This window comes from Aegilops tauschii, chromosome 3 (genome assembly GCF_002575655.3).
Source record: "Aegilops tauschii subsp. strangulata cultivar AL8/78 chromosome 3, Aet v6.0, whole genome shotgun sequence".
Classification (NCBI taxonomy): Eukaryota; Viridiplantae; Streptophyta; class Magnoliopsida; order Poales; family Poaceae; genus Aegilops; species Aegilops tauschii.
The window spans coordinates 527,140,124-527,160,865 of NC_053037.3; the positions used below are offsets into that span (position 1 = coordinate 527,140,124).

The window sequence follows — 20,742 nt, forward strand, 5'->3', positions numbered from 1 at the left end:
TTTGCGCGAGTTTTGTACCTCCTGATGCGAAATGGAGGAACGATTTTTGATACGCGGGGTTGATATGCAAGTTGTCTAGGACCAGGTGGGAGATTTTGTGGGGGGATGGTGGTCAAGTGTGACACGTTTCATATGCCTGGTAGTGGTGAGCTGTATGTATTTGTAGTAGTAGTAGCAGCTGTTTTGAGAACCGAACCGGATTATATTTGGTGCACTTGGGTTCATTGCTAAACTGAGCAGCTAGAGACATTTTTTAGTTAGTTTGATTGTAAGCTTTTGTACGGGTCATTAATGTTTGATGGACTTCCACTTTGGAATTTATTTTCTCACAACCATATTGCATGACCATGTTCAAATTTGAATTGAATTGCGGCTGCTAAAATCCATCCAAAACCTGATGCACGTAGGCATGAATTAGGATTTGAACGGCTCAATGATGATTTTGTTTAGAGTAGGTTCATGTGTGTGTGCGCGCGCTATATGATTTTGCTGTTCTTTTTTTCCTGTTTTCTAACACAAGCAAACACTAAAGTTTTGTGTATTCCTGAAGTAGAGTTGAGAACATGTCAGCTAAATACAGTGGATCACAACATACTCTCGGGAATATACGAGGAACCGTGAGCTTTTTTTCTGTTAAAGTTCATTTCTAATGGTTTTGTTGTCAGACTTTTTGTGAAGTTTCTAATGGTTTTGTTGTCAGACTTTTTGTCTAACCGTTAGCCTGGATGTTCCGCAGGAAGATTCCATTTGTTGAAGCGACCTTGACAAGTCCGAGCTCTTTTTTGCATGAGTAGCTGGTGAGGTTTGTTTGTCCTGTGTAACCTAATAAAAAGTTTTCTGACAACCAACATGTGGCATATTACCTGTATTATTTTAACTGTTTTCAAGTTTTGTTGTCGTGAATTCCATTATTACCTGCATTTTGTTCATGTGATATATGCTGGTGGCTCTATATTTTTTTTGCGGCTAAAACCGTTGATGAAAGGAGCTAAAACTGTCTGATTTGCCAACATTTTCGAAGTACCTTTGGTCATCGCGTCTAAACTTGACAATGAAAGTGGCTATAATGTTTGCCCGGTTCTTAGCCTTAGTTTTCTGCCTTTTTTATGTTGTCCAGTGCCATTGTTTACAACACTAATGTCTTATATACATTTGTGAATACATCAACGCACGGGCACTGACATGGATGATGAAGGAAGGGCCCTGAACACGACAGAGACAATAGAAATGCAGAGGGCAGAGATCAGTGTCTTGAAGATCCAGAGTTAGAAGAGAGACGATATCATGTAGAAACCGCGTCACGTTTTGCTTTTATGAAGAAGTTGCTACATTGGTTTGTAACCTTTTTCTGTAGATAGTGATCTTTTTTTTCCCGAGTTCTAGTTGATACAGGAAATTAACTAGCTAGCATAGAAAGTTAACTAGCTACGTCCCCGTGGCTCTGTACTCTTTGCTGACCTTTTAACTAGCTAATACACGAAGTTTGTTAACTATATCTAATTAATACAGGGCAGTTAACTATCAAAGTCAATCGTGTCTATGTACTCCTGTTGAAACAAGGAAGAGGTCTGAAACAACCATAAGTTGCTCTGAACAACTCCATGAACAGCAGACAACATGGTTCAGTTAGCCAGATCTGAATAATTTTTTTCTGAAAAAAAATGTGAAACATAAAATAGTGTGATGATATGAGGCGCACAAAGTTTTGTTTGTGTGCTGTGTATGCCTCCACACCCAACTGCCCACACCCTCCTCTGTACGGTCATCACTGCTCTAAAAAGGACAAACAAACAAAGCCCACACCCCAAGCCCACAATGAGGGAAATTAAGACCCAACACTGGGGGAGGTAAAACGGGCCAAAACTCGTACACGTGACGTCAGCCGACTGAGACTTCGCGACAAACCCTTGCTAACCAAATGTCCGACTCTCATCAGTACCAATACATCTAGATCAATAGCAAATCAAGGGCATCACCTTCCGCATTGCAAGCCGACCGATGAGAGTGGCATCCCCCTGAAAGTCCGGACGAGTCCGCCCGCCACTGCCATCGTCCATGGCTAGCCGAGCGAAGCAGCTCCACGCGCACTACCTGGTGGCCGGGCTCGGCGACCCTGACAAGTGGACCTGCCTCGTCAAGGAGTACGCCGCCAATGCCTCCCTCCGGGACGCCGCCCTCGTCTACGCCAAGCACCTGCCCCGGCAGACGCACCACCTGCCCCTCCTCCCCGCCCTCCTCAAGGCCGCCGCCTCCCGCGCCGGCCCCGGCCTCGGCCTCGGCAGGTCCCTCCACGCCGAGGCCCTCAAATCCGCGTTCGCCGGCGAGCTGCTCGTGGGCACCACGCTGGTGTCCATGTACTGCAAGTGCGGCCTCCTCGCGGACGCGCGCCGCGTGTTCGACGGAATGCCCGGCAGGAACGTCGTCACCTGCAACGCGATGCTCGCCGGGTATGCCGCGGCGGGCGACACGGGGCAGGCGGAGGCGCTGTTAGGACGCATGAGTTCCCGAACGTCCGTCACGTGGGCGACGGTGATCCGTGGGTTCGCCGAGAAGGGGGACATGGCGGGGGCGCGGAGGTGGTTCGACGCGACGCCCATGGGCATGCGGACCGTCGTCGTGTGGACCGTGCTCGTGCACGGCTACGTGGCCGCCGGGGACATGGAGACCGCGAGGGAGCTGTTCAACGCCATGCCCGCGAGGAACGTGTTCGTGTGGTCGTCGATGGTCACGGGGTACTTCAAGGCCGGCGATGCCGATGAGGCACGGGCGATGTTTGACAGGGTCCCGGTGCGGAACCTGGTGAGCTGGAACGCGCTCATTGCCGGGTACGCGCAAATCGGGCGCTCCGAGGAGGCGTTGCATGCCTTTCACTCGATGTTGGAGGACAGGGTCAAGCCGGACGAGTTCACCATGGCCAGCGTGCTGTCTGCCTGCGCGCAGCTCGGGTCGCTAAAGGAAGGGAGGAAGGTTCATGACTTCATGGACCGGATGCGTATACGGAAGAACCACTTCGTTCTGAATGGCCTGGTTGATATGTACGCCAAGTGCGGCGACCTCGAGCACGCCCGCAAGGTGTTCGACAGCATCCAACGGAGGAATACTGAATGCTGGAACTCGATGATCTCCGCACTCGCAAGCCATGGACGGAGCGAAGAGGCGATACGGCTGTTTTCCCAGATGGAGTTCTCGGAGCAGAAGCCCAATGGGGTCACACTCCTCGCCGTGCTTGGAGCTTGTACCCACGGAGGGTTTGTGGAAGAAGGCCTAAGGATTTTCAACAGTTTCGGCGTGTATGGAGTTGCTGCCGGAGTGGAGCATTACGGTTGCCTGGTCGATCTTCTGGGCCGCGCAGGAAGACTCGAGGAAGCTCATGCGATTGTCAAGAGCATGGCGATGGAGCCTAACGAGGTCATCTGGGGCGCTCTTCTCGGAGCTTGCAGAGTGCATGACAATGCGGAGATGTCGGAGCGGGTGTCAGATGAGATCAACCAATTGCGCTCTGATGGTGCATCAACTAATGATGCAGAGTACATCATGCTGTCAAATATCTTGGCCGCGTCCGAGAGGTGGGAGCAGGCAGAGCGCGTCAGGAGAAAGATGGCGAACCATGGGGTTGAGAAGACTCCCGGGTGCAGTTCAGTTGAGCTTGACATTCCTGAACACAAAGTGTGTTGCAGATAGCAGTACATTGTTGCGGCTATATCAAACTGTAAGTTCATTTCATTTCGTCGCTGGTGGTTTGGTAGATAATCTCCTGTTATGCTGCATCTACTAGAAAATTTAGTGATAGTAGGTTTTAGTTTTGCTGAACAATAACTTGTGGGTTCTTGTTCGAAAACTAATTTCTGGGTTGGACTTGTTGAATTTGATTCAGAAAGTTCTGGCACAAAACCTTGATTTTGGCAAGTTCAGCCGGCCAAAAATTTCATTGAAATGTAGATGGTACCACTGTATATCTGTATACTCAAATATATTTCTCAAGTCAAAAATGGAATGCGTCTCAGGCATATGAGCATACACCAGTTGCAAATCTCTTGCATTTCAAACTTCGATAAATACATGTATGTTGGCTTTAGTTTTTCTTTTCTTTTTTGCAACCAGGGATTGCACTTCCCTTGAAAAATTACACAGTGCTTGTCCATTTTATATGCTGTCATCAGTTATCAGTTATGCATGCCAGTTCATGGGAGTCAGTTGTTCAAAACTAAACCATTTGTCCGTCTTTGTAAAGGTTCCAGAATATAACATTTCCCCCATGTTTCCAAATTCAAAAGGCACTATAAACCAACTTTGCAAAGAGAGGAACACAAGAACACAGAACGACATTACAGGATCATGTCACTATCTCAGTAGTCTCAGAAGTCAGGCCAACACTATAGCTATCTCAGACAACCACTTCCCTGTCAAAGATCCAGCTGAACTTGACCTTCCTGGGCTCGTCCTTCTTGGCCCTGTCGGCCGCCCTCTCCGCCGCGCGCCGCATCCTCGGCGCGAGCCCGCAGACGAAGTCCCGGGCCCGCCGCCCTTCGCTGGAGAGCCCGCCCTCCAGCGCCTCCAGCTTCCACCGCTTGACGAGGAACTCGACGATGTCGGTGTAGTCCTGCGCGGTGTACACGCCGAGGCGCTGGGCCACAGACGCGAAATGCTCGAACAGGTCCATGTCGCTGCCGTCGTGCATGAGGTGCGCGGGCATGGTGATCCGCTTGCGCATCATGTCGGCGATGGCGAGCATGGCGCCCTCCGGGTCGAGCCGCAGCAGCTGCTCCACGATGCGGCTGTAGGCCGTCTCGTGGCGCTTCTCGTCGGCGGCGATGGTGCCGCAGGTGCGCGCCAGCACGTCGTCGCCGTGCGCCTTGGCGAGCCGCGCGGTGTTGCCGTGGGAGACGGCCGTCGCGCGCTCCTGGAAGCTCGTGTACACGAAGCCCAGGTACGGGTTGTTCTCCGTCCTCGGGTCCTGCAATTGTTCAGCATGTCCGATGAGATTGTACAACTAAACAGGAGGAATTGACGGATTTTTCGACAGACTCGTTCAAGAAGCTCCGCGTACCATGCCGGAGCCGATGAGGTACTGGACGGTCTTCTCGACCATGCGCATGTCGACGCGGCCGGAGAGGTACATGTACTTGTTGAGGACGTCGCCGTGTCGGTTCTCCTCGGCGGTCCAGGCGCGGGTCCAGACGGCCCAGGGGCAGGCGCTGGCGCCGGTCTCGTCGCGGACGCCGTCCAGGGTGTTGATCATGGTCTGGTACGTGGGGAGCGCCTCCTCGGTGACCATGTCCCCGACCAACACCACGAAGTACTCGTCGGGCAGCGCGGCGGCGCGGGCCCGCAGCTCGCGCACCTCGTGCTCGAACATCTCGGACGACGAGTCCGGCAGGAAGTCCGCCGGCTGCCAGATGTCCTCCACGGGCCTGAGCAGCGGCAGCAGCGACCCCGCCGCCCAGCCCCGCAGCGACTGGAACACCTCCGCCTTCTCCGGCGGCATCGAGTGCGTCACGCCGCGCTGCACCGACGGCGCCGCCGCCGCCACGGCCGCCGCAGCGGACACGCGGCGGCATTGCCGGCGCGGGAGGGGCAGCGCCGTCGGCAGGTGACCGGGGACGCGGAGGATGCCCTGGGCCTGCATGGTGGCTAGCTCCCGATCGATGGGTGAGTGGTGGCGGCGCGGTGGGGTGGTGTACTTGCGTCGTCGGACTGCGACGGCTGCGGTGTCGGGGCTCCGTATATAAACTGCGGCGTCGGGGCGGTACCGCCGGAGTACCGGAGGCGGAAAACCAGTGGGTGCGTGCAGTGGTTTTGGGCGGGGAGCGGGCTGGCTGATTCTGTGGGTGTTTCGGGGAGCGGCTAGCTGTAGACCGTGGTGTGCCCCCAGGTTGAGCTACTGTAGTACAGATCCAGTTGTCCATCTGATCCGACTATCCGAGGCACTCGAACAGCACGTGCTGGTTGGTTGGTCACACCACCAACAGTAGCGACCGCCACGAGGGCTGGTCACGTCCTCACAGCAGCAAAATGTCTTCGGCAAAGCTACAAATGTCCTCAAACTGTGCGATAGATAGACCCATCTGAACGAGTCAAAACCGCCTCGGAAATTTGGAGCGGAGCGATGATACAATGTTCACGATTTTGATGCGAGTGGTCGCACGCTGTCTGATTTTGGACATTTAGGTTGGAAAAAAGTTACTACAGTAGGTTGGATGGAGAGAATCTCCGTACCATCGTTCAATGTCGTTGTGAAGGAGATTTGGGGCTAGTTTTTTGGGCAATTCTCCCAGAATTAACCAGAATTAACCCCCTCCCCAGCTTCTTCCATAATTGTCACTCCATTTCTTTTTTACAATTCCTATCTAGTTAAACCCTTTTTTATAACTAGATAGGAATTGTAAAAAAGAAATGGAGTGGCAATTATGGGAGAAGCTGGGAGGGGGTCAATTCTGGGAGAATTGCCCAAAAGAACTGGCCCTTGATCCCCAAACTTGATAGGCCCTCACGGTAGGAAGGGGTCCATCGATGATCAGCTACATGTAATATTTAGAAAATGTGCAGAGTTTCACAATTCTCGTGGAGTTTTCTTTATTTTCTATAACAATGAGACGCGTTGAACTCAAGTCAAGAGATGCTCTTAGGGTTTACAACCAAAGGAGAAACGTGGGGAATAGGGACACCATATCCAAGTCTTGGCTTATATAGCCGTTACATCAACCTTCAACAACTAGCAAAAGAAATAACACAGGAGGCACCTAAGGAGTGAGCAAGTGAGCTTGTCGGATGATCAACGGCGAGGAGTCACGGGAGCCGTTCGATGCTTGATCGGCGTCGGTTGGGTCATACACTTGGGCGTGGACCATTATGATCCCCCGTCAGCCGTAGGATGAGAAATGGATGTCGAGGAGGTCAAGCTGGCAAAGTGGTACACCGAGCCACTACTGCGGGTAAAGTGTCGATTTCCTCACAAGATTCGGAGTTGAGTTCTTACAATTCCCCCCGTTGAGGGTTCACTTGTCCTCAAGGGGTGAATGGAAGGAAAACCTTTTGAATACAAGCTTAATCTTTCCAAGTAGAGGCTTAATCAGCCACTTGACAACTCAAATACTAATATCAACTTGCACTCTAGGAATGAGTTTGCTTGCCAAGATCTGTCCAAGTTCCATGTGAATGTTACCTCGATCACCAATGAGAGGTAGATTGGGTGATGTAACTTCAACGGCTCCCAGGTGTTTCTTCAATAGTCTGACATGTAAAGTGGATGCAATTTGCAATCAGCTGGGAGGAGTGGGCGAAATGTGTTGTTAATCCTTTCCATTGTCTTGGAAGGACCATTATTTGGAACCCACCTTTAAACACCTATGTATAATGAGATAAGTATGCATATATGGTTGGATCTATAAATACACCATGTCTCCCATAGTAAATTTTCTTTCAGACCTCTTTTTTTAGTATAAGCTTTCATCCTTCCCTAAGCTTTCACGCTCATTTCCTTTATACATGAGTTATGTTACCCCTCTAAATGAATGTCGTAGCTGAGGTGTTCTCTGGATCAGTGAGCAGATTCATTTCAGCAATCAGGGCTGGGGTGACCATATAAGGCCTAAAATAGAACCGCTTTAAGATATGTGTGAAAGCTCATATCATACCACCACTCCGCCATAAATAACCAAATGTTCCATTTCTTTCGTTGTGCAAAAGCAAAATACCTGATATAATTTTCAAAAGATTAACTGACTCTCTTTGTCTAACCATCAAATTGTGGATGAAAAGAGGTGCTCATGTGTAATTTAACTACTGATTTCTTGAACAAGTTTTTCCACAATTGATTTGTAAAGATCTGATCCCTGTAAGTGACAATAAATCACTACAAAAAACACTCATGATGATACGTTTTTGACACAGCACGTTTTCCGTCATGCATGTACATCCATGACGATTTTATGACAGAATCAAGATAGTCGTACCTGTGCTGTCGTAGAAGTGTTCCATGACAATACCAAAATTATCATCACGGAAGTGTCCATTTCCATGATGATAAATGGCGCGTCATGAAGTGTTTTCGTCAAGGATAACGGACACGTGGCATCCACCTTAACGGGTTGCCGTTAAGCTATCGGGTTCCGGTTTGGATCCGATAACCCGTTAACAGCCTGAACCAATGGGGATTTTCCACGTGTAAAATTCTCATTCGCCGTAGGATCCACGTGTCGGCTCAGGGTTGGGGCAGATGTCATCCACTTGTTGTACGGGAGCATCCTATGATACGTTGACACGTGGTAAGGCCCAACAGTGACCCATTTAGGTAAAAGAGGCCGGCCCAGTCAAAATTAGCAGGCCATCCCATATAGGGCCTACTTGTGTCTGGTCCATTTAGTCCCACGACCCATACGAGATGTGCCAATTTGGCTCGTCAACTATTTGACACCATTGCAACCCATCGTCAGTTCGAGCCCGTTAACAGCCCGCTATATATTTGGGCTCAATATTGACCCGACTTAGTTTCGGCCTATTGAGGGAGTCCTGAATTAAGGGGTCCTCGGGCCACCGGCCCATTCCTTATGGGCCGGATTGATGGGCTACTATGGAGCCAAGCTAGGGCGTGGACCCGTGACCGAATAGAAGTTCTTCGGAGCCATGGTGCCCTCCAAGTCAAGATTTAGCATGATCTTTCCTTTATTGTAACCAACCATGTGAACCCTAATCCTACTGGTGTCTACATAAACCAGAGGGCTTTAGTCTTTAGGGTTAGAGTAACATCCAATACCCCATTAGCTTAGGGTTTAGCTCGCCTGATCTCGAGGTAGATCAAGTTTGTAATCATACCATACACGTCAAATACAATCAAGCAGGACGTAGGGTTTTACCTCTTAGAGAGGGCCCGAACCTGGGTAAACATCGTGTTCTTCGTCCCCTGTTCCCCATTGATCCTAGATCCACAGCTCGGGACCCCCTACCCGAGATCCGCCGGTTTTGACACGGACATTGGTGCTTTCATTTAGAGTTCCGTTGTTGGGTCACCGAAGGATCGATGGCTCGCCTGATCATCGGAGATGGCGTCAGCTCCGGGAACCTCTTTGTCCCGGGCCAGCTCTTCGCGTTCGGCAGCATTATGCAGCACGCCAACCCGACTGGTCATCTAGACCAAATCAACAATTTCGCCCCCGAGAACCGGATTATATTCGGTAACCTGGAGTACATCATGGACGCTCGAGGCGATATGGTCTTCGCCGAATTCGCAGCCTCACCCGGTACCCCTATGGGCCCCGCAGTACCTGCTTCGAAGCTTTCTCTCGATCCGATCTGTGGATCGGCCTCAACCCCTCGGCTGGCCTCGAGCTCGGACAGCTCCACCCTGACCGAAGACCAGGAATCCCCATCAGCCACGCCAACGATGCCCGCCGAAGACCCAGCTTCGGGCCTCAGCGCGCAAGCGGTGTTCGGACGCCAAGAGTCACTCTCGGTCGAACCCTTTCCTCACGTCACAGATCTGGCCTGGAGCCCCAGTGACGGGTCGACGTTCGGAAACCAAGAATCATTCCCGACCAAACTTCTCCTCGCCAACTTGGCTTCGAGCCCCAATACGAAAGTAACGTCCGAAGACCAGGTGTGAGCGTTCGTCTCCCTGCCTATGACGCCACGAAGCCGACCCTAGGCCTTGAGTTTAACTCGGCCCTCGAAGACCGGATTCAGCCCGGACCCAGATCATTCCTCGCCCCGCCACTACGGATACCGTTCCTCAGCAGCCACCGCATACCAGGTCGGCAAGCCTCGCCTTGTTAAACGAGGCGCTTGACCGAATCCAGATGATGGCTATTCGAGATGATCCACCCTCGGCCCACGTTCAGCGGCCCCTCGAGGTGAATTATAGGGAATTTTACGACCCGCCCACCACCCACTTAGTGGCCACAATCGAAGACTTAATCGACATGTTGGACCACACCTTGGAAAATGTTGAATTCATGGATGAGGATAGTGGAGCCACGACTAACACCGATGTTGCTCCCCCCGTCACCGGCCACTAGACGGCCACGTCCACCTATGACGTCTACATGGTGGACACTCCGAAAGACGATGACAGCACCCCCGGGAAGGATAACGGCAGGCCCAGCGATGACCCGCCAAAACGCCTCAGACAACATCGTTGCTCCAAGACACGTCGAAGCCATGCGAGCAACATGGACACCAGAGAAAACGACACCCCAGATAATGCGGACAACCTCGGCGACCTCGGCGCCGACGAGCAACCACAAGACAACCACGAGGAGCATGAGGACCCACTCAATCTTGAATACCTCAATGACTCCGAAGACAACAACGACATCCCTCCTTCAGAAGAGGAGGTCAGTTTGGGTGACGAGGATTTCATCGTCCCCGAAGACCCGCTGGATCAAGAGCGGTTCAAACGGTAGCTAATTGCCACTCCACGAAGGCTGAAGAAACAACGGCAAAAAATAAAGTCCGAACAGGATACCCTTAATGAGAGATGGACTATGGTCCTAGATGCCGAAGAGGAGTACGACCACGAGCGATAGACCAAAAGCTACCCGAAGCGAAGACTACTGCCGCAATTCGATGATCAGGCCATAGAGCAAGCACCTCCAAGGCACACTCAGGCAGAACAGCCGGACCGCCCCCCTCGAGGACGGGACATGACAGCTGATAGAGCCGAACAGCCTCCTGCTCCACCTAGTCGTCAAGGCAAGGAGACATTATGGCCAGTTTATGAGTACGACCTATGGCGTGACCTGGATGCTTGGGCAGGTCTGATGAGGTCCATTTACGGACCTAAAGGAAGTCCTCTCGTTAGACGGGATGGATACCAAGCCTGGTTAGACAAAAATGACAGAGCTCGGGAGCTGCAACGAGTCCGGATGACAGACGATCTCCGGTGCGACGTAGGCCAAGTCAGGGGCGCCGCTCATCCTCTGTGCTTCACAGATAGGGTGATGCAGAACCAATTCCCGGAAGGATTCAAACCTGTAAATATCGAGCCATACGACGGGACAACAGATCCGGTCATATGGATTGAAGATTTTCTGGTACACATTCATATGGCATGAGGAGATGACATCCACGTCATCAAGTGCCTACCGTTAAAGCTCAAGGGTCCGGCCAGACACTGGTTAAATAGCCTTCCCAAAGACTCCAACCACCCGGCATGACATCCTCTCCTAGTGCCGCCTCACCATCCAGCCACCCGGCGGCATAGTTAGCTTCTTCAAATGGTGGTCTTTGGACATGCAAGACTCCCAAGCTAGCCATTGCAAGGGCCTCGAGACGCTAGTTGCACTAACCGCTTGGACAATCTCAAAGCATGGCATGCATATATCTTCGACAACTTCATTGTCGTGAGTACTGCTTGTGATTGTGTTGTTTGCTTTCTCAACATGTCAACTTCATCTCTAAGTGTAGAAGCAGACTCTCTTTCTACCAGTAGTTTAGCCTCTAGAGCATCAACAGTTGGCAATTCATGATGCACGGTTGGGCCCGTGCCACTGCTCTGGGATGAACCAACGTCCGTGGGGACCTCGCTCCTTGATCTTGGACTAACTTATTTTGCCATTATAGTTCCGATTGGATTCAGAAAAGTTGAAGTTATTAAAACATGCCATCGCATACCTGATACGTCTCCAACGTATCTATAATTTTTTATTGTTCCATGCTATTCTATTATCTGTTTTGGATTTTTATATGCATTAATATGCTATTTTATATGATTTTTGGGACTAACCTATTAACCTAGAGCCCAGTGCCAATTCCTGTTTTTTTCCTTGTTTTAGAGTTCGCAGAAAAGGAATACCAAACGGAATAAAACTTTTGCGATGATTTTTCTTGGACCAGAAGACACCCAGGAGACTTGGAGTGCAAGTCAGAAGAGCCGCGAGGCGGCCACAAGGGTGGAGGGCATGCCCAGGGGGATAGGGCATGCCCCCCGACCTTGTGGGCCCCTCGGTGACCCCCTGACCTAGATCTTCCTCCTATATATTCTCAAATACCCCAAAAACTTCCAGGGGAGCCACGAAACCACTTTTCCACCGCCGCAACCTTCTGTACCCGTGAGATCCCATCTTGGGGCCTTTTCCGGCATCCTGCCGGAGGGGGATTTGATCACGGAGGGCTTCTACATCAACACCATTGCCTCTCCGATGAAGCGTGAGTAGTTTACCACAGACCTACGGGTCAATAGCTAGTAGCTAAATGGCTTCTTCTCTCTCTTTGGTTCTCAATACAAAGTTATCCTCGATGTTCTTGGAGATCTATTCGATGTAATACTCTTTTGCGGTGTGTTTGCCGAGATTTGATGAATTGTGGATTTATGATCAAGTTATCTATGAATATTATTTGAATCTTCTCTGAATTCTTATATGCATGATTTGATATCTTTGCGAGTTTCTTCGAACTATCGATTTGGTTTGGCCAACTAGATTGGTTTTTCTTGCAATGGGAGAAGTGCTTAGCTTTGGGTTCAATCTTTCGGTGCTCGATCCTAGTGACAGAAGGGGAACCGACACGTATTGTATTGTTGCCATCGAGGATATAAAGATAGGGTTTTCATCATAATGCTTGAGTTAATTTACATCATGTCATCTTGCTTAAGGCGTTACTTCGTTCTTTATGAACTTAATACTCTAGATGCATGCTGGATAGCGGTCGATGTGTGGAGTAATAGTAGTAGATGCAGAATCGTTTTGGTCTACTTGACACGGACGTGATGCCTATGTTCATGATCATTGCCTTAGATATTGTCATAACTTTGCGCTTTTCTATCAATTGCTCGGCAGTAATTTGTTCACCCAGCGTAATAATTTCTATCTTGAGAGAAGCCTCTAGTGAAACCTATGGCCCCCGGGTCTATTTTCCATCATATAAGTTTCCGATCTACAATTTTAGTTTCCGATTTACTTTCTTTGCAAATTTTTACTTTCCGTTCCATAAACCAAAAATACCAAAATATTACTTTACCATTTATCCATCTCTATCAGATCTCACATTGCAAATAACCGTGAAGGGATTGACAACCCCTTTATCGCGTTGGGTGCAAGTTGGTGTTTGTTTGTGCAGGTATACGGTGGCTTGTGCGTTGTCTCATACTGGATTGATACCTTGGTTCTCAAAACTGAGGGAAATACTTACTCTACTTTGCTTCATCACCCTTTCTTCTTCAAGGAAAAAACCAACGCAAGCTCAAGAGGTAGCAGGAAGAATTTCTAGCGCCGTTGCCGGGGAGGCTAGGTAAGAGGCACTAACACCCGTCAACTAAGCCAATTTCTGGCGCCGTTGCCGTGGAGATCTATGCCAAGCCAAGACATACCAAGTACCCATCATAAACTCTCATCCCTTGCATTACATTATTCGTCATTCGCCTCTCGTTTTCCTCTTCCCCACTTCTAAAATGATTTTCGAAAAGATTCGTCTTTCCTTTGCCCCTCTTCCGGTCGTCTTCTTCGCTTGCTTTTTACATGCTCGTGTGTTGTATTGCTTGCCTAGTCTTCATGACTCCTCCAAAGAACGTTGACCCTCACCTTAGAAGGTTAGACGAAATTGAAAATAATGTTAGAAGCTTCATGTCCTTACAATTTGAGCATAACAATTTCTTTAGAAACGAACTCAAGGAGCATAAAAGTTTTATGAAATACATGAATAAAGAGCTTGATGATATGTCTAAGGAATTTTATGGTTTGAGATCTCAGTTTGCGCATCTTGAAAATTTGGTAGGTCAAATTTCTGATAAACAAGCTACTTTAGTAAACAAAATGGCCGCCAAACCAGAGGCTGAAAATAATGATGAAGATCTTAAAGTGATTGATGTGACTCCTATTGAATCTTTGTTTTCCAATGTAAATCTTGATAAATATGGGACTGGAGATGAGTCAACTTTAGTTAGAAGGCGTTCCAATGATTCGGAGTTTTTAGATCTTGATGCAAAAATTGATAAAAGTGGGATTGGAGAGGTCAAAACTTTAGATAGCAATGAACTCACTCTTTTGGATTTCAAGGAATTTAATTATGGTAATTGTTCTTTAATAGATTGTATTTCCTTGTTGCAATCCATGTTGAATTTTCCTCATGCTTATAATCAAAACAAAGTTTCTACTAAACATATCGTTGATGCTATGATGCAATCTTATGAAGAAAAGCTTGAATTGGAAGTTTCTATCCCTAGAAAAATTTATGATGAGTGGGAACCTACTATTGAGATTAAAATTAAAAATTATGAATGCTATGCTTTGTGTGATTTGGGTGCTAGTGTTTCCACGATTCCGAAAACTTTATGTGATGTGTTAGGTTTCCGTGAATTTGATGATTGTTCCTTAAATTTGCATCTTGCGGATTCCACTATTAAGAAACCTATGGGAAGAATAAATGATGTTCTTATTGTTGCAAATAGGAATTATGTGCCCGTAGATTTCATTGTTCTTGATATAGATTGCAATCCTACATGTCCTATTATTCTTGGTAGACCTTTTCTTAGAATGATTGGTGCAATTATTGATATGAAAGAAGGAAACATTAGATTTCAATTTCCGTTATGGAAAGGCATGGAACACTTCCCTAGAAAGAAAATTAAATTGACTTATGAATCTATTATGAGAGCCATTTATGGATTGCATGCCAAAGATGATAACACTTAGATCTATTCGTGTTTTATGCCTAGCTAAGGGCGTTAAACAATAGCGCTTGTTGGGAGGCAACCCAATTTTATTTTTGTTTTTGCTCTTTAGGTTCTGTTTTGCAATAAATATTTCATCTAGCCTTTGGTTAGATGTGGTTTTGTGTTTTAATTAGTGTCTGTGCCAAGTAAGACCTTTGGGATAGCTTGCGGTAATAGTTGATTTGATCTTGCTGAAAAAACAGAAACTTTGCGCTCAGTCCTAGAATTTTTAAAAATCACAGAAGCGTCGAAAAATTCTGAATTGTTTACAGTAGATTGATATACAAATTGCCTAGGACTTCCTAATTTTTCAGGATTTTTGGAGTTACAGAAGTATGCGAACTATTCAGATTACTACAGGCTGTTCTGTTTTTTGACAGATTCTGTTTTTCGCGTGTTGTTTGCTTATTTTGATGCATCTATGGCTAGTATCGGGGGGTATGAACCATGGAAAAGTTGGAATACAGTAGATATTAAACCAATATAAATAAAGAATGAGTTCACAACAGTACGAAAAGTGTTGATTTATTTTCTTATACTAATGGAGCTTATGAGATTTTCTGTTGAGTTTTGTGTTGTGAAGTTTTTAAGTTTTTGGTAAGAATTTGATGGACTATGGAATAAGGAGTGGCAAGAGTCTAATATTGGGGATGCCCAAGGAACCCCAAGGTAATATTCAAGGCGGCCAAAGAGCCTAAGCTTGGGATGCCCCGGGAAGGCATCCCCTCTTTCGTCTTCGTCTATCGGTAACTTTACTTCAGGCTATATTTTTATTCACCACATAATATGTGTTTTGCTGGAGCATCTTGTATGATTTGAGTCTTTGCATTTTAGTTTGCCACAATCATCCTTGATTTACACATCTTTTGGTAGAGATACGCATGAATTGTGATTTATTAGAATGCTCTATGTGCTTCACTTATATCTTTTGAGCTAGGCAATTTTTCTCTAGTGCTTCACATATATCTTTTTAGCACGGCGGTGATTTTATTTTATAGAAACTGATGAACTCTTGCACTTCACTTATATTATTTTGAGAGTCTCTAAACAGCATGGTAATTTTCTTTGGTTATAAAATTAGTCCTAATATGATAGGCATCCAAGAGGGATATAATACAAACTTTCATATAAAGTGCATTGAATACTATGAGAAGTTTGATTCCTTCTGATTTTTGTTGAGATATGAAGATGATGATATTAGAGTCATGCTAGTAAGTAGTTGTGAATTTGAGAAATACTTGTGTTAAAGCTTGTGAGTCCCGTAGCATGCATGTATGGTGAACCGTTATGTAACGAAGTTGTAGCATGAGATGTTTTTTGATTGTCTTCCTTATGAGTGGCGGTCGGGGACGAGCGATGGTCTTTTCCTACCAATCTATCCCCCTAGGAGCATGCGCGTAGTACTTTGTTTTGATGACAAATAGATTTTTGCAATAAGTATGTGAGTTCTTTATGACTAATGTTGAGTCCATGGATTATTGCTAGCCTCTCTAGTACCACGCGACTTTCGCCGGTACCATAAACCCACCACATATCCTTCCTCAAAACATCCACCATACCTACCTATTATGGCATTTCCATAGCCATTCTGAGATATATTGCCATGCAACTTTCCACCGTTCCGTTTATTATGACACGCTCCATCATTGTCATATTTCTTTGCATGATCATGTAGTTGACATCGTATTTGTGGCAAAGCCACCGTTCATCATTTTTTATACATGTCGCTCTTGATTCGTTGCACATCCCGGTACACCGCCGGAGGCATTCACATAGAGTCATATTTCTGTTCTAGTATTGAGTTGTAATTTTTGAGTTGTATGTAAATAGAAATGTGTTGATCTTCATTATTAGAGCATTGTCCCATGTGAGGAAATAAAAAACAGAGAGAAAGGCCAAAAAAAAAGGAGAAGTCCCAAAAAAGTGAGAGAAAAAGAGAGAAGGGACAATGTTACTATCCTTTTTGCCACACTTGTGCTTCAAAGTAGCACCATGATCTTCATGATAGAGAGTCTCCTATGATATCACTTTCATATGCTAGTGGGAAGTTTTCATTATAGAACTTGGCTTGTATATTCCAACGATGGGCTTTCTCAAAACGCCCTAGGTCTTCATAAGCAAGCAAGTTGGACGCACACCCACTTAGTTTCTTTCTTGAGCTTTCATAAACTTATAGCTCTAGTGCATCCGTTGCATGGCAATCCCTACTCACTTACATTGATATCTATTAATGGGCATCTCCATGAAGGAAATATGCCCTAGAGGCAATAATAAAGTTATTATTTATTTCCTTATATCATGATAAATGTTTATTATTCATGCTAGAATTGTATTAACCGGAAACATAATACTTGTGTGAATACATAGACAAACAAAGTGTCACTAGTATGCCTCTACTTGACTAGCTCGTTGATCAAAGATGGTTATGTTTCCTAGCCATAGACATGAGTTGTCATTTGATTAACGGGATCACATCATTAGGAGAATGATGTGATTGACTTGACCCATTCTGTTAGCTTAGCACTCGATCGTTTAGTATGTTGCTATTGCTTTCTTCATGACTTATACATGTTCCTATGACTATGAGATTATGCAACTCCCGTTTACCGGAGGAACACTTTGTGTGCTACCAAACATCACAACATAACTGGGTGATTATAAAGGTGCTCTACAGGTGTCTCCAAAGGTACTTGTTGGGTTGGCGTATTTCGAGATTAGGATTTGTCACTCCGATTGTCGGAGAGGTATCTCTGGGCCCACTCAGTAATACACATCACTATAAGCCTTGCAAGCATTGTAACTAATGAGTTAGTTGTGGGATGATGTATTACGGAACGAGTAAAGAGACTTGCCGGTAACGAGATTGAACTAGATATCGAGATACCGACGATCGAATCTCGGGCAAGTAACATACCGATGACAAAGGGAACAACGTATGTTGTTATGCGGTCTGACCGATAAAGATCTTCGTAGAATATGTGGGAGCCAATATGAGCATCCAGGTTCCGCTATTGGTTATTGACCGGAGAGGTGTCTCGGTCATGTCTACATACTTCTCGAACCCGTAGGGTCCGCACGCTTAGCGTTAGTATGACAGTTATATTATGAGTTTATATGTTTTGATGTACCGAAGGTTGTTCGGAGTCCCGGATGTGATCACGGACATAACGAGGAGTCTCGAAATGGTCGAGACATAAATATTGATATATTGGAAGCCTATGTTTGGATATCGGAAGTGTTCCGGGTGAAATCGGGATTTTTCCGGAGTACCGGGAGGTTACCGGAACCCCCCGGTAACTTAATGGGCCTAGGTGAAAGAGAGGAGAGGAGGCCAGGGCAGGGCCGCACGCCCCTCCCCCCCAGTCCGAATAGGACAAGGAGAAGGGGCGGCGCCCCCCCTTTCCTTCCTCCCCTCCACCTCTTCCCCCTCTCTCTCCTAGTCCAACATGGAAAAGGGGGGGAGTCCTACTCCCGGTAGGAGTAGGACTCCTCCTGGCGCACCTCTCCCCTTTGGCCGGCCGAACCCCCCCTTGCTCCTTTATATACGGGGGCAGGGGGCACCTCTGGACACAATTGATCATTTATCTCTTAGCCGTGTGCGGTGCCCCCCTCCACCATATTACACCTCGATAATATCGTAGCGGTGCTTAGGCGAAGCCCTGCATCGGTAGAACATCATCATTGTCACCACGCCGTCATGCTGACGAAACTCTCCCTCAACACTCGGCTGGATCGGAGTTCGAGGGACGTCATCGAGCTGAACGTGTGCTGAACTCGGAGGTGCCGTGCGTTCGGTACTTGATCGGCCGGATCGTGAAGACGTACGACTACATCAACCGCGTTGTGTCAACGCTTCCGCCTTCGGTCTACGAGGGTTCGTGGACAACACTCTCCCCTCTCGTTGCTATGCATCACCATGATCTTGCGTGTGCGTAGGAATGTTTTTGAAATTACTACGTTCTCCAACACTCCATAGCCCGCTGATACGCCTAGTTGATGTGAAACTATCTCCTTCTCTTTGTCTTCTCCACAACCACCGTCTATTCCACCTATAGTGCTATGTCCATGGCTCACGCTCATGTATTGTGTGAAAGTTGAAAAGGTTTGAGAACATCAAAAGTATGAAACAATTGCTTGGCTTGTCATCGGGGTTGTGCATGATTTGAATATTTTGTGCGATGAAGATGGAGCATAGCCAGACTATATGATTTTGTAGGGATAAGCTTTCTTTGGCCATGTTATTTTGAGAAGACATAATTATTTTGTTAGTATGCTTGAAGTATTATTGTTTTTATGTCAATATTAAACTTTTGTTTTGAATCTTACGGATCTGAACATTCATGCCACAATAAAGAGAATTACATGGATAAATATGTTAGGTAGCATTCCACATCAAAAATTCTGTTTTTATCATTTACCTACTCGAGAACGAGCAGGAATTAAGCTTGGGGATACTTGATACGTCTCCAACGTATCTATAATTTTTTATTGTTCCATGCTATTTATATTATCTGTTTTGGATGTTTTATATGCATTAATATGCTATTTTATATGATTTTTGGGACTAACCTATTAGCCTAGAAGAACGTCGACGGTGTCAATTCGTCGGCTACGACTTGCAAGACGAAGAACGTCGCCCGCAAATTGTGGTGACACCGGCAGCAAGAGAGGGAGGCGGTGGCGGCGTCGCAGGGAGGTTCGGACGTGGTGGAGCAGTTGTGTCCTCCGTCGCGCCCGGATCCCTGCACCCCTTCCCTTCGAGCGCCGAAGCGGATTGCGGCGTCCGACCCCCTTGGGATAGAGGATGATGCGACCACCGACTGGGCCATTCTGGACAACTTTCAACCCATGCATATGCCGGCGGTCGACGTGTGTGACTTCCCAGCTCGTTTGGGCGCGGATGAACACGGGAACGGGCACTGCCCGGGCTGCCCTCCACATGTTCGACGGAGTGACCGAACAAGACTCTATGCGTTTTGTTTGCTCCTGTCCGATCAGTTTTTAGCATAGACCACTAGTTTATTTCGCACATGATGAATGCTTGTAAACCATAATCATGTAGGAGGCGTTCTTATCAAACATGATGAATGACAATGAAGATCCGACCGGAATGGAGTATGAATTAGAGGCCACCACCGCATTTGAGGTTGGGACAACATCCGATCCCAATCTGAGCAAAAGGAAGAAGAAGACCAGGCCGCCGAAGGCAAGAGGTCTGGCATTCTCAAGATTTGAGAACATCTTATTGGTCAAAGCTTGGTTGGCCACAACAATGGATCCAATATGCGGCACCGAGCAGAAGGGGAACACCTATTTGATGAAGATTTGGAAGGAGTATCACGAGCGAAAGGAGTATGTGGATCCGCATCCTATCGTGACCACCCGCAATGTGACATCTCTCCAACATCATTGGGGGATCATTCAAGAGGAAGTGAACAAGTACGTAGGCTACTACTCACAAGTGACCAAACGGCCGCAAAGTGGGATGGGAGTGGCAACTCACATAAGCTCGATTGCCTCATATTGTCATCCATTGCATATGCTTCTTGTGTTTGCATTCTCGTGCTCATACATATGTTGTTTGCTAGACGGCAGTGGCGGCCACTTTGTATCATGAGGTGGAGAAGAGGCCATTTTCTTTTATCCATTGTTCCGTCATATTGAACGGCAAGCCGAAGTGGAACCAACTTGTGGCTGACCTCAAGTCCGGCAAGAAGAGGAATGATGGATCAAGCTCAAACCAATCAATTGGGTTGGACGATGAAGAGGACGATGTTGTCATGACGAATGGAAAAGCCACCGTGCCAAAGGACAACCGCCAAGTCATGGGAAATAAGTGGGAGAAGGCACATGCCGCCCGTGATGCCGCGGCTAGCAAAATGTTATCCACATGGACGGGCATTTTTTCGGCGAGGGAGAACAAGAAGGAGGAGAGGTACAAGCTCATGTTGGATGCGCAAACAGAAAGAATGGAGTGGGACCGCAAGAGGGCGGAGAAGAAGCTGGAAATTGAGAGGGAAAAGATCAAGCTCGAGAAGCAACAAGCGGCGATCAAATGGGAGCTCGAGAAGGCCAAGACATTTGGTGACATATAGATTGAG

The 20,742-nt window shown here is 47.2% G+C and overlaps 2 protein-coding genes across 2 annotated transcripts; one reads left to right on the plus strand and one right to left on the minus strand.

The window, feature by feature from the left end:
* Positions 1–1,886: 1,886 nt before the first annotated feature.
* Positions 1,887–3,891, plus strand: LOC109747361 (pentatricopeptide repeat-containing protein At3g21470-like). The gene has a single exon (XM_020306437.4). The coding sequence runs from the start codon at positions 2,056–2,058 to the stop codon at positions 3,679–3,681; it is 1,626 nt and encodes a 541-aa protein (XP_020162026.1). The 5' UTR covers positions 1,887–2,055; the 3' UTR covers positions 3,682–3,891.
* A 303-nt stretch (positions 3,892–4,194) lies between these two features.
* LOC109747362 (stearoyl-[acyl-carrier-protein] 9-desaturase 1, chloroplastic) lies at positions 4,195–5,830 on the minus strand. The gene is made up of 2 exons (XM_020306438.4): positions 5,048–5,830; positions 4,195–4,954 (listed from the first exon to the last, which is right to left on the minus strand). The coding sequence occupies exons 1-2, from the start codon at positions 5,624–5,626 to the stop codon at positions 4,385–4,387; spliced, it is 1,149 nt and encodes a 382-aa protein (XP_020162027.1). The 5' UTR covers positions 5,627–5,830; the 3' UTR covers positions 4,195–4,384.
* Between the last annotated feature and the right edge of the window lie 14,912 nt (positions 5,831–20,742).